The sequence below is a fragment of the Trichomonas vaginalis genome, chromosome III (genome assembly GCF_026262505.1).
Source record: "Trichomonas vaginalis G3 chromosome III, whole genome shotgun sequence".
Classification (NCBI taxonomy): Eukaryota; Parabasalia; order Trichomonadida; family Trichomonadidae; genus Trichomonas; species Trichomonas vaginalis.
Window position 1 is genome coordinate 22,259,892 of NC_067205.1, and position 14,077 is coordinate 22,273,968.

The 14,077-nt window shown below is 34.4% G+C and overlaps 4 protein-coding genes and 1 non-coding gene across 5 annotated transcripts, besides 2 other annotated features; 2 read left to right on the forward strand and 3 right to left on the reverse strand.

Annotated features, from left to right (window-relative positions):
- Window positions 1–259: 259 nt before the first annotated feature.
- TVAGG3_0742990 (uncharacterized protein) lies at window positions 260–520 on the reverse strand (the record flags this gene model as incomplete). The annotated part of the gene is made up of 1 exon (XM_001318166.1): window positions 260–520. One exon carries the CDS (start codon window positions 518–520, stop codon window positions 260–262), a length of 261 nt encoding a protein of 86 aa, XP_001318201.1.
- A 2,590-nt stretch (window positions 521–3,110) lies between these two features.
- On the forward strand, window positions 3,111–5,639 carry TVAGG3_0743000 (5'->3' exoribonuclease family; the record flags this gene model as incomplete). Its single annotated transcript, XM_001318167.1, has 1 exon — window positions 3,112–5,505. The coding sequence occupies one exon, from the start codon at window positions 3,112–3,114 to the stop codon at window positions 5,503–5,505; it is 2,394 nt and encodes a 797-aa protein (XP_001318202.1).
- Window positions 5,640–5,769: 130 nt separating this feature from the next.
- Window positions 5,770–5,842, forward strand: TVAGG3_0743010. The gene has a single exon. It is a non-coding gene; the product is annotated as a tRNA-Gly (tRNA).
- A 90-nt stretch (window positions 5,843–5,932) lies between these two features.
- Window positions 5,933–10,507, reverse strand: TVAGG3_0743020 (I/LWEQ domain family; the record flags this gene model as incomplete). Its single annotated transcript, XM_001318168.2, has 1 exon — window positions 5,933–10,507. The coding sequence occupies one exon, from the start codon at window positions 10,505–10,507 to the stop codon at window positions 5,933–5,935; it is 4,575 nt and encodes a 1,524-aa protein (XP_001318203.1).
- A 62-nt stretch (window positions 10,508–10,569) lies between these two features.
- Window positions 10,570–11,248: a mobile genetic element.
- A 441-nt stretch (window positions 11,249–11,689) lies between these two features.
- Window positions 11,690–14,077: part of a mobile genetic element that runs on past the window's edge.
- Window positions 12,839–13,279, reverse strand: TVAGG3_0743050 (repellent protein 1 family; the record flags this gene model as incomplete). Its single annotated transcript, XM_001318171.1, has 1 exon — window positions 12,839–13,279. One exon carries the CDS (start codon window positions 13,277–13,279, stop codon window positions 12,839–12,841), a length of 441 nt encoding a protein of 146 aa, XP_001318206.1.

The window sequence follows — 14,077 nt, forward strand, 5'->3', positions numbered from 1 at the left end:
AAGAGTCCTGATGTTTTTTGAGTTAGTGATGTTGTTCTTTCAATTATATTTGGAAATAATATCATTTCTAATAGCAAATTCTATTAATATTTCCATTATTCTCGGATGTTAATAGAATTTGAGCTTCTTTAAGACTGTTAACTGTTAGAAAGACTTGATTAAATTGTTATTTATCTAATACTTTATATTTATTAATAACTTACATGTTGAGTTATTGGCTCAAGCCATGCTTGTATAGTTCCAGGGACCGAAATTATATTTATTTCTTCCTGTCGGCTGGCTTCTTATCAGCGGCAGCAGCTGGGGCAGCACCACCAGCTGGAGCAGCGGCTGGCTTGCCTTGGCCGGCGTGGCCGTGGGCAACTGGAGCCTTCTTGACCTGAACTTCCTTGTGGGATGTGTGGAGTGGGTCAACACCATGGATCTTTTCATGATGATTATTCTTCTCATCAAGTTCCTTCTGGTGGAGAGCGTAGATCTTGTGGGAAGCAGCGTTAGCGTTGTGGGCAACAGATGACATCTTAAAGAAGTGAACTAATTTGCTGCTTATAGAATTTTAGTCTGCTCAAATCGCATCAGCAAAAATTGAATAATATTCAAAATTTCTCTATCGTTGAAGAATTTTTTTCCATAACTCTTTGAATTTTTGTATTGGTTACAACTTTGAAATGATTTTTGCGCCTTTTTATCCTCTTTCACTTATCTGTGCTTGTACACACATGTATTTCCAAATCTATGAGGTTGGAATAATCAATATGATTGGGATTTTCTCTCAATTGGCATCGTTAAATTTTTAGTTTTGATATTTATTGACTAACTCTATTTAAAGTGCATAACCTGAAGAGGGCAGCATTTGAAATGTTTATATTTGCATTGAAAAAATATCTTTGCCCAAAACTATGTCAGCAATGTTATTCATATACATGGCACGATGGGCGCTACTTTTTTGGCGCCAGCGGCGCCGCCCGCGCCTCCGGTGGCTCCCACTGGTGGGGAGGAGACGATAGAAAAAGATATAAATTTTACTAAAAAAATTGAATTTTGGAAATTCTTTTGATTTTTTTGAATGATTTACGAAGAGATTGAACACATTTTGTAATATGAAATATCGTTATTAATAAATTTACTTCTTAAACATCTATTAAAATCGCAATTTTGAATATTTTTATGATTTTTTTGACCCGATCACTTGCGCCCGCGCCCACTGGGAGGGGCGCTTGTAAAGTATTCAAAAATCAATGTAAACATTTCAATTTTTGCTCCCACCTCCCATTGGGAGGGGGGCATATATCTTGTAGCGTTCAAGTTCAAGTGATGAAAGTGCATAAGAAAGCTCCTTAATCATACCGATAGAAACAGCATTAGGGGCGCCAAATGGCGCTCGGTGATGTTTCCCATAAAAGCTTAATTTCAGGTATCCATAATCATAACCTGTCAGACGCAATAATTCATTAGCACACAATCATCGTTTCTCAATCAAGAAACGAAACGCACGATTGATTATGCTGGCCATTAAATTTTCATATCAAATAATTTACTACTTCAAGAAAAATTAAAGACTATCATCAACCAAAGCTTAAAATTCTCGGTGTTTACAACTCTCATACTTCGAATATGCATATTTCCAAAATAGCATGAAAATTTTTTTCATTTGAGCTCATTTTCTTTTGTTCTATTAACTAATACATGCAGTACAAGCTTGTTATACGTATACTTAATAAGTAAGGTCTTAAGGGAAATAATAAAAAGAATTTTGCTATTAATTATATTAAACAATATTTATTTGTAATTTCGTGATAATTATATTTCTTATTACAAAGTAAAGGTATTTGATATAATGTTTGCCTTACAAAAATGTTTCCTTTGTCTTGCCACCATAGGTATTCTATTTTGTCACTTTTTGCGCCCACCGTGCCATGTATAGTTATTCATTAAATGTATAGCACGATTTGAGCAATTTCATATCTTAAATTTTTTTGAAAATGAGCGGTTTTAATTTTGAATTTGAATCAAAAAAAGTCTTTGTTTTGTTCCCCAATCAGGTCGTATTACTAAAAGAATGATTATCATATTAGATATCAGTCCTAAAAGAGTAATTATCGATTTTGTTGGAAACAATTCATGCAAAAATTTCGCGTTTAAACGTTTTCTCAATACCATGAATTTTAATAACGTATATAATAAAATGTTCATCATTTTAACTCACCAAAAGTAGTATTTTCGAGTAAATTTCAACAAAATTTTACTCATTTTATTCACTCATTGAGTTCGATTCGTTAATCAAATTTATAGTACGGAAAAGTCTGAAAAATCTAGATCTCGGGTTTATTTTTCGATTATTCAAAATGAATCATAAAAATTGTCGAATTTTGGTTGTATCCTTATAGCAATGCCAAAGAAAAGTCATTTATATTAGAGAAAACCTTTTCTGTCATGTTTTGAAACAATCAAATACAAATTTCAAAATTTCGGTTGATATCCATAGCAAAAAAACTTCTTACAATCTTAGATTCATGGAGTTATTTTGGTCTTTGTGTTTTCGTCAAGTCATTGGGATATTCTTTTATTGATTATAATTTTTCTTTTGAAAGCTGTTGTTTGTGTTATCCTGCTAGCATAGAGACTCTTTTTAAGAAGAACGCTCCTTGAGAACTAAATTTTTTTTTGAAATTCATCAAATACAAAATCAGTAGCTGGATTAGTTAAACACAGTATACAGGATACTTTGTGAGTCTTTCTTTTACTTATTTTTAAGTAATATAAATTATCATAATTATTTTAATCATTAAAAGTTTTGCTCAATACAGGATGCGTCTCCTAAACTATTATAAAAGCTATTCCGTACTAAAATTGAATTGATGAGATTTTATATAAAAAATTATTTATTTGTTAATGAGTCTTATTAGTGAGTATTTCATTAAGCAGTAGTATGTATTGAAGAATGGTTTTGTCTAGAGAATATCTGTTCTAAATTTGGTAAGAATTTCTTGGAAATTTCATATAAACTTATGAATTTGGAAATTACTTGATTATGCGCTTCTATGTACCTTAGATTTTTGAGAAAATAATTTTATTTACACCTGATATTTTTGAACTCCCCCTTTTAAATTAATGGGAGTTCCAGCATTCTTTCGTACACTTTCCCGAAAATATCCACTAATCATTTCTAACTGTATTGAGCCACATGAAACAAATGGACACTACTTACCAAACGCTTCTCTTCCAAACCCCAATACAATTGGCGATAGAGAATTTGACTGTTTATACTTGGATATGAATGGTTTAATCCATCCATGTTTTCATCCAGAAGGTCTCCCACCGCCAAAATCTGAAGCAGAAGTATTACAAAACATCGAAAACTACATCGAACGTCTTTTTATGATTGTTCGCCCGCGCCAAATCTTATTCATGGCAATTGATGGACCAGCACCACGTGCTAAAATGAACCAACAGCGTAAGCGTAGATTTTTCGCCGCAAAACAAGCAGCACACGACAGATGGATCAAATACTGGAAAGCGCAGAAGAGCGGAGAAACAGAGTTAGCAGCAGAACTTTACAATCCAGACTATCTCAAAAATCACGATTCAAACGTAATTACTCCAGGAACTCTATTTTTCGAAAGATTATCAAAACATTTACACGGATTCATACAAAGAAAGCAAGAAACTGATCCTGCATGGGGTAAAATCTGCGTTATACTCAGTGACGCATCAGTTCCTGGCGAAGGAGAGCATAAAATTATGGATTTCGTAAGAGCACAGAGATTGGAGCCACAATACGATTCAAACAGACACCACGTCATCTACGGCCTTGATGCTGATATCATTTTCCTTGGATTGGCATCGCATGAACCATATTGGACAATTCTCAGAGAAAGAATCAACGAAGCAAAGGATCTTCCTCGCCAGAACTCACAACAAAAGAAAGCTACTGAAGAAGACGAGAAAATGGCTTTACACCATCAGATCTTTGATGCTCCTGAAGAAAAAGAAAAAGTTGATTTAATTGGTCCGAAGCATTTCGACTTCGTATCGCTTTGGATCCTTCGCCAATATTTAGAACGTGACTTGAAACCACGTAATTTACCACCAAATTTACCATGGGACCTCGAAAGAGCCATTGATGATTTTATTTTCATTTGTTACGGCTGCGGCAACGATTTTATCCCTACCCTTCCTGGATTTTCCATCGCGGAGGGCACAGTTTCGGATATTATTTGTTTATACAAAAACAATTTACCGAGATATAACGCATATCTCACTTACAACGGCCAAGTCGACTTCCCACGCTTCAAGGACTTCATGAAATTAATTTGTGATGAAAGAAGAACAGGAGAATATGTCTTTGAGCGCAATTCTCTTTTACATATTTTATGTCCTGAGCAAAGATCCGAAGAAATTGAGAAACAAGTGAACAAAATATCACAGGCACCTGATCCGGATATAGATCAAGAGCCTCCAACAGAAGCAGAAGAAAAGAAAGAAGAAAGAAAAACGAAAAACATTGTTCCCCACGTTTACGAAGGAATTAAAGTCACAGAAGAAACAGATCTTGCCCAATTAAAGCGAGTTTACTACAAACAGAAGTTCCATGCTGAAACAAAAGAAGAAATTGCCAAAATTGTTACAGAATTCACTCGCGGCATGATTTGGACCCTTAATTATTATCTCCATGGCACACATAACTGGGATTGGTCCTATCCATACCATTCCGCTCCTTGTTCTTCCGATTGGGATTTGGTCGATGTAAATCCCGCCACTTACCAGTTCGACAGAGGCTGTCCTTTCCTTCCTCTATGGCAACTGATGGCTGTTCTGCCTCCACAATCCGCTCACGCCCTTCCAGAAAAAATGCAATTTCTTATGACAAACGAAAAGTCACCAATTAAGGACTTTTACCCTACCACATTTTCCATAGACCTCGAAGGAGCAAAGCAGGCCTACAAAGGCCACGTTTTAGTTCCATTTATTGGAGAAGCAAACACAGACTGGGACAAAAGGATCTCGGATGTCATGAAAGGAACAGATCTCCGCCTAACTTATGAAGAGGAACAGAGAAACCAGTTTAGTCCCACTTACATTTTCCTGGATGATGAGAAAGCTCCGGGAGGAAAGCCTCCGATCACCAGGGAAAGCCCAATAATACCAATGAACTACCCTGTAGTTGGTAGATTGACGTGGACAAGAGACGTAGATGACCACGATGGAACATCTCATGCTTATATCTTCGATCTCAAGACTCCTGATTACCGAAGAGACTTCTCATGGATGAGACGTGATGTTATACCGCCTCCTTACGCTATTGAAGGCAAAATGGGAAGAGCGGATGGAACAGATCACGAATCATTCTTCGACAGAGGAGCAATTGACTTCGAAAGTATTAGAGCTGAGTCAGAAATGCCTCTCCAAATGCCTGGCGTTCCTCAGGGACAGGATTACTTGTATAGAGAAAGAATGATCGAGAAAATCGAGTCAGAAAGAAGAATGTTTGGTGGAAACCGTTAGATATAGAATTTTTATGATATTAGTGCTTTTTATTTTTGTAATAAAAAAAATATTATTTTTGTTATTTATTTATTCACTGAGATTCATTGAATTCTGTTACAGTAATGTTATTTCACTGATAAAATACTGAAATATCTTAATAATTTTCCAGATTCACTTAGATTTCACGACTAACATCCTTACCCAATTCACTTGAATTTCACTCATATGGGAATGAAAATAAAATTATTTATATTAGTTTTTTAAATTTTATAGAAAATGTAATGCACCGCTGGTCTAATGGTAGAATTTCACCTTGCCAAGGTGGGGGTCCGGGTTCGATTCCCGGGCGGTGCAATAATTTTTCTTTTATTTTTTTAATTCCAAAAAAATTCTTATCTTCGAAATTTTGATATTTAAATAAAATATAAATTGCAAATATAATAGTTTATTTCTTTTGTCTTATCTGTTTGAGCTTGTTTTCAGCTTCCTCGAGAGCTCTTTTGGCTTCGATAACCTTTGCTTCTGCGTTGAGTTTCTCGACCATTTTGTTCAAAGCTTTTGTTGGTTGTTTGACATCTTTTGTCAATTCTTCTGTTTCCTTTCTCTGTGCTGTTTCTCCGAAATTCCTGACGTGGCCGATTGTCTCTTGGATCTGGTCAGTTATCTTCTGTATTACGTCATTTAACTCAGGAGAACCTTCTTTCTGACGACATTCAGCTTGGAAGTGCGCAATTGATGATGAGATGATGTTGCAAGCAGCCAAAACTTTGTTGATTGCATCTTTTTTGCTTTTAACAATTGCTTCTGCAGCAACAATTATGAGATCCAAAGAATCAACTAAATTTCTCGCTGTGTTTATCATTCCTGTCTGGTTATCTAAGTTTGGTTTTCTCGACAAACAATACTTCATCTGTGCTTGTGCTGCTTCAATTAGTTTTGCAGAAGTATTGAGAATTGGAGCGGAAACATCGATGATTTCGACACCGATGTAACTGTCTCCTTTCTGTGTCCTTTGATCTTCCGCTTGTGATTTGAATGACATCAGTCTTGACTGTGATTTCTGGATGTTTTGTGCTGCGATCATCAGTTCTTTTTCTGCTTCGTTTGTGCTGGATAAGTCTTGTTGGACTGCATCAAGAGATTCTTGTGATGCTGTGATGATTTTTTGGGAACAATCTTTTGCATTTTCAGTGAATTTTTGAATTGTTTCCTTCCATTTCTCGTCTGCAAGTAATCTGGCTCTGCAAGCATCGATTGCGTTATCTCCTGCAGCTACTAAGTTGTTATAACATGTCTGGAGCTTGTTCTGACAGTTTGGATTCCATGTTGAGTTTCTCATCAAATCTGTATTAATTAATAACTTGTTTGATGAGTCATGGTACTCTTTAAGTGCAGAAAAGATCGATTCTGGTGTAGATTTTCTATTATTTAGTACTTCATTCAACTTATTTAGAGAAATTTCATGTAAATTATAGCAATTATCGATTTCTTTCTTGATTTCTGCAACATGACGTGGTTGATATGACTTATTAGTCGTGACATTGAATCTAAATGGAAGTTTGATGATGATTTCTGGTTGAGATTTGATATCTTCAGATAATGAACTATCAATTGATTGTTTGATATCAATTACATGGTTAATTTGTGATAATATATCATCTGTTGATAATTCCTTCTCTAATTCTGAGAGTTTTCCGGTGATTAAATCTAAATCTTCTTTTTCTGTGACTTTCTTCAATGAAAACTGCTTCAAAACATCAATAGACTTCTGTTTATCTTGTGTTATGATATATAACATCAATAATAAGCATTTTGTCACATGGTTTTGTTCTGAATTTTGTGGAATTTCAGCAAATTTGTCACAAAACATCGCAATTGTTGAGATATTTATTATTATTTCTCTTTGTAGCTTAATAACATTGCGATATGAAGTTGTTTTGTTCGATTGTTGAAGAGAATCTTTTGAAATTTTCTCTAAATTATTCAAATTCTCAACCAATTTCGAAATCTCCTTGGAATATTTATCAACATCATCTTTATTTAACATAACTGAGCGTCTCTTAGCAGCAACTAATGTCAATGATGTCAATTTCATCGATTTCTTTCGAAGATCTTGTAATTCAGAAATTAATTCATTCATATCATTCTGATTTAACTTCTTAACATCACTGACAACTTTGCTGATGATTCCTGTGACTTCCTCATTAAGTTCAATAACATTGTCACTGATATCTGAATCAGAAATTTCATCAAAATTAATTTCTTTGTCACTTTTTACGGGCTTAACTTCTTTTTGTATTTCTGGAGGTTTTTCTTGTGGTTTTGGTTCTTCCTTTGGTTTCTGTGTCTCTGAGATCTGTTTAATGAGTTGTTCACTGAGTTGAATCAAAGGATTTACAGAATTACTGATATCTTGTATTGTTTCAACCAGTTTCTGTATGATTGTTTGGTCACCACATGCATAACTAGTAACAAGGTTGTTTAACGATAATGATTTCGGTTTGAGTTTATCTGAATTTGATTCTTTTGCCAAAATCACAGGAATATCATATAGATCTTTGGAGATAAGTATTGCAAGACTTGGTGTTGTCTGTGGATCTGTTTGGAGCTTCTGAACAAGTTCATTTAATTTTTGACTGATTGATGTACAACATTCCTTCAATTTGAAGCCAGAAACACCATTGATGCTGCAAACATAATTAACATTGATTGTTTTTTGGTAATTTGCGTTTGTTGTGTAACTTTGGATGCAATTTGCCAATAAATTATAGTATTTTTCAAGATAACTGTTGTAATTTCCTGATTTTATCGATGCGGGGATCTCCTTTGTTAAGTTAAAGGAAGAATTTGCCGCATTTCCAAAATGAGTGAAAATATTTGAACAAAAATCAGGATCAAATGAACCAAATGGAGGTTCATCATCTAATACATCCTTAATCTTGTCGAGATTCTCTTCCAATGGCTTTTTAAGTTTGAGATATCTTTCATAAATCGAATCGCTTTGTAATTTGTACAAAGTAGACAATATATCGATGTATGGACTCATGATGAAGTTAAATGACTTCGCATCATTAGTAATTCCGATTTGAAGTAAAATTCTGAATATCCTGGTCAAAGTTGATAAAGCGTTCTCGAAACTGGAGAGAAGAGTATTTGCTGAAGCAATGTTTTGATCTTGGCAGCTTTCAATGATAGAAATAAGTGCTTTGAAGATTAATAAAATTTTATCAGTTTCATTAAGACAATTTGCGAATGCTTCTGTATCGTTTTCATTATTGATTGATATGATCTTTGTTGCTGCATCTTGGAATGTTTGGAAAGCAACAGGGAAAATTATATCAAATTTTTGTTTTGATTCTTGAGAAAGAACAGAAGAAACCTGGTTAACATGAGATAACAAATCGAAAATTGTCTTCGCAGTTGATTTGAATAACAAAATTATTCCAGATATCAAAATTTGTCTCATTACTTGCAATTGCATTGTAATTATTGGATGGATATCCATCATTAAGAAAGAAGCAGCAAATCTGGCTGCATAAGCAGCTGTTAAAAATCTGAATAAAATATTTTCTTGATTTGCTGAGAAAATCTGGAATGTATTGATGAAATCATTAAGTGTAAGTGCTATATAGTCGCGTTGCTTTACCCAGCGCTCTTTGTTTGTTAATTCTAATGCATCAGAAATGATTTGATTGAAATATGTCAAAAATTGAGGGTAACTTGCAGAAATTTCTTGTACAGTTTGTGTAATTTCTGGTAGACTTGCGTTATCTCTAAGCATTTGTTGAGCAAGGAAAACGCAGTTTTGAATTAAATTCTGAGCTTGAGCTGTAACAGGGCTGTTAAGAATAACATCGATGTTCTGGAATAACGAGAATCTTCTATCTTTTCTGATCGCAGCCAAGAGATTCTCGAATCTTCCGTTGAATTCATTGAAAGATTTCTGAACGTGTTGGAAACTTTCAACAATTGCTTTTTCAGCAGAACTGCGATATCCAGTAGGTACTAATGGTAACGTTGTTACAAGGTTCTCAAGCAGTGGTTTGAAGATTTCGGACATTGTTTGATAGGCTTGGCGGATTTCCTTAACAGTGAGCTCGAAATTACCTCTGAATCTAAGCATTCTTGTGATTTTTGCGTCGATTACATGTAGTTGCTCAGCTAAAATCTTGAGAACACTTAATGTAATATGAAAACTGTCCTGATTGTACATTCCAATGATAGAGGACAATAGGTATAACATTGCCGAACTCTTTGTGAATGCTTTGAGATATAATTGAAAATCATTATATTCAGGTTCTGGATAAATTTGAATGACAGTCTGGTTAAGAGAATCTTTGATCTGTGTTATCATCGTAATGAGAGCAGGAATCACCTGGAGAACTTGGCTGTAGAGCTGAATAAACTGCTGATAATCTAATGTTGGATCAATTTGCTTAGATATATCAGTATAAATTGCTCCGGCAAGATTGTATAGTTGAATGATTGCAGAAATGACTGCATTTATTTGTTCTCCAAGTAAAGGAACTTGAACTGCGTTTTTTGTCAATGGTATTTCGTTGTCGTAGTGAACAACAACATATTGAGTGAGTTGAGCGAACTCATGTAATGCTGTAACACTTTGAATAAACGCGTTAGGATCAATCTGGTTTTGAACAGCTAATTCGACTTGTTTTTGTACCTCATTGGAAAAGAGGGGTATGGTATTTAGCATATATGTAAGATATTCAATATATGTAATAAGTGCTGATGTTGTAAAAACAAGCTGTGGAATATCGGACTGTTCAACTTGCGCTGTGACGAGGCCATTTACAGTTGCTAGTGAGAAAAAGGTAGTTGTAAATAATGTATCTGAAAGTTTAATTTGCTCATCTGTCCATTGTAACTTTTGGGCGATATTTCCTATCAAAGTTATGCCAAAAGATGAAGCGGTACATTCGACATGAGCTTCAACTGGAGGAGAACTGTGTGGGGTTAAGGAATTGTTAAGTGCTGCCACTAAATCCTCTAACGAGCTCATAAAAAATTAAAATAATGAATAATCTGCCATTCTTCGGTGTAAAATCGACTTCAAAATTGCTAGGCAAACCCAAATTTTAGCTAAAAGTAACAGGGGAAAAAAACGTTTAGTATTAAAAAAAAGACCGATGAGAGCTTCGTTCGAAATATAGAGGGAACTGAGAATGCGCAACCATTCTCAGGGAATATTGGATGCTATTCCCGTTCCCTCTGTATGGAAAATTGAGGTTTTCAAAGGGAGTTAAAATAATATCAAATTTATACTAATTTACTTCAAAATACAAAAGTATTTGACAGCTAAAATTAGTTACTTTAGCAAGCCTATCAATACCCTTTTACGATTATTGCTACTTTTTCGAAATAAAATAAATTTATTATCAAAAACCTTTTTTTTCTTAGTAAAAATAAACAAAATTTTTTACCTTATGAACTTTTGATGGAAATATGCAAATTTAAAATAATAAAGAAAGCCGCGAGCGAAGCGATCGGCTTAGTTCGAAGATTTTGATTCAAATCTTTGCTGATCTGTAATTCGCGGAAGCCGCGAGCGAATCGAGCGGCTTAGGTCTAAGATTTTGATTCAAATCTTTGCTTATATTCCTTAAATTCTTTATGAAACTCGCAACAGTTCCATAAAAATTTTAAATTCTAAACTGTCGAAATTACCGATCGGTAATCACACCCTTCACGGGTGTGTCACTTTTTACAGGCGTGTCACTTTTAGCTAAAATTACCCCTACTCAAATTGCTATGCTTGACTTTAAATTTAATCATTATGATCAAATAAACGAGAAAACTGAGATGATTATCGAATAAAATTTGGTTGAAATTTTTTCAGAAAATTTGGAAGATCATTCAATTTTCATTAAATGTAAGGAAAAGGTCTTATACTATACCAATTCTATATATTTGATCAAAAGAAAATGGGAATTTCTCGCATATGTTCGTACATGAGCAAATACTATACCTTTTGCGAATAAAGAATTTTTTCATAAAAAAATTTTTTAGGAATTAGCATATCGGCGTTTTGCGACATTGCCAAACGCCAGATTTTAACCCGACATATGAGCATAAGCTCGTATATTGGAATAAACTCGACTTATTCCATATTAAAGTTATTATAATAATAAGGCACTTAATGTGCAAATCTAATTGAATTAGAAAATGCACATTAAGTGCCTTTAGTTAGTATCCCTAAGTTGCGTACTGTGGCACTGCGCGCCTCCGTACACCACTTAGCGGTTTTGACACTTTACGAAACCGGTAACGTATATTTTACAACACAACCGTAACACCAACTTAACCTTAAATATTTACAAAACCATTTGACACATAAACGACTTCACTAATGACTTCACCAATGACTTCACTAACGAATTCACTACCATCCTCACTAAATAAAAATAACCTTATTTATTTATTTTCCAATTTTTTTATTTCATTGTAAAGACATGTCTGACTACATTTACTATGACTCTTTCCCAGAACGTTTCCGTGAACTATTCAAACCCAAGTAAAACTGAGAAACATGCATTTTAACAAAGACAGACCCATTGACGATGAAAGAAACCCTGAATATATTACAATCCCTTATGACGCAAAGTTCATTGCATACATTCCTTATGGTCGCAGAGGAACGAAAACTATTTCAACAAAGAACAAAAATTATTTCTGGAACGATGAAGAAAATTGCCTTATCTACACAAATGCATACTTAAATAAAGCTACATATTGTACAAAAGAAGGTTGGACTGGATTTGAGCTCTACATATACGACGACGATGGAAACAGACGTTGTGTATACCCATACGATAATATGTACCATTGTTTTCATCAAGCATTAAACGAATACATAGTCAGTAAGGGTCTCATTCCTGCTGAGTAGATATGCTTTATTTTTGTTCTGTCATTTATATAAAAATAAACTTAAAAATTAATGATATCACCACCCTCACACGTATGAAAACATAGCACAAAAAATTTAAGTGAAGTGGTGAAACCTCACCTCTTTTTTCACCCGGTTTTTCACCCTGTTGAATTCATTGCTTTATAACTCTCTTCCTTTCTCCAACTCTTCTAACTTCTTCTTAAGTTCAGCAATGTTGTCCTCATGAAGTTTAATCTTTCTCAAAATTCCTTCTCTATCTAATGGTTGCTTTATCTTTCTAAACTGAACTCTACCATCCTTCATAGTATGAATGTAAAAACCTTCTGGAATAGTTCCTGATTTAATGTATTCTACCAAAAACTTTTGTTTCATTGCTTCAGTGACTTTATTTGTCATTTCAATCAAATAAAAATTTTAATATTAAATAAAAATAACGTTATTTTTTCAGTAAGGAAACGCAGGAGTTTTACGATTTATTTGAGGAGTAGGTTCTGGTTTAAATGTTGGAGTCGGTTTAGGAGTTGACTTTTGAACAGGAGTTTGTACTTCCATAGGTTCAGGAGTCATTGAAGGTTTTGCTTGTGAAGGCGTTGGAGTTTGTTTAACTTCAGCTACTTCAGTATTATTTACAACATTTGCTTTATTTCTTTTCAACATCATAACTGCTCCTGCTGTAGCTAGCAAACCTAGTGGGAGACCATATCTTATATAAGGACTTGACCAAATGCTATTTTTGACAGGAGCTGGTGGAACACCTAACCTTGGTGAGACTGCTCTTTGCCATTGTGCAGCTCGTAAGAAATATTCAATAGGTGCTCCATAATCGTTTGGTAAAGTTTGTTTCATAGATGGTGAAGGTTCACGAGAGCTTGATGAAGAACTCATTTATAAGCTTTAAAAATAAACGTTCATCCTTTATTCCTCACTGTCGTCCGCAGCTAAGTTATAGTCATCTAATCTTATTATGGGGATGCCATTAGCACGCACCTGAATGGCAAAGCAACAATCCCTCATAAATCCAATAAGTGGCTTTGGTACGTTTTCAGTTGCTAGTTCAATAGGTCCTTTAACAGACAATTTGTATGTTATTGGAGCAGTAGATGTTTGACCTTGCTGGAAGCAAAAGTCCACTTCAGTTGGAAAACCACATAAGAAATGTGTGTTGTCATAGCTATCCCATTTATGTTCCACACTACCATCATCCACCAATGACCTCATAACATCTTCATTAAATCCAATCATATCATTGTTTGTATTGCAAGCGTTCGCAACCATTTCATAAAATACAGGTCCATATGATTTTTCAGGTTCTGCAGGCATATTTCCATAAGCTCCCATGGAAAGCTGAAGATATTTAAACTTAGGGTTCTCAAAATTAACATAATAGTTGTCTTTCTTTCTAAATAGTGCCCAAATACTTTTAACATTAATAGGCGTATAAGCTGCTGTAAATGTTGCACTTGAACTATCTGTATTCTTTGAGAATGAACCGTCCATAGGAATCCAATCCATAACTTTAACAGGAAAACATAAAGCCTCGTTTGTATAATGTTCTACAAGTTCTGTATAAATGTTAGGGTCTAAAGAGAATGACTTTGGATGAATGAAACATTCATTAAAATCCATCTTTGTTCGAAATAGTTGCTGGTTACAGTTGTAATAGTAACTGTTCCACTAGCTTCT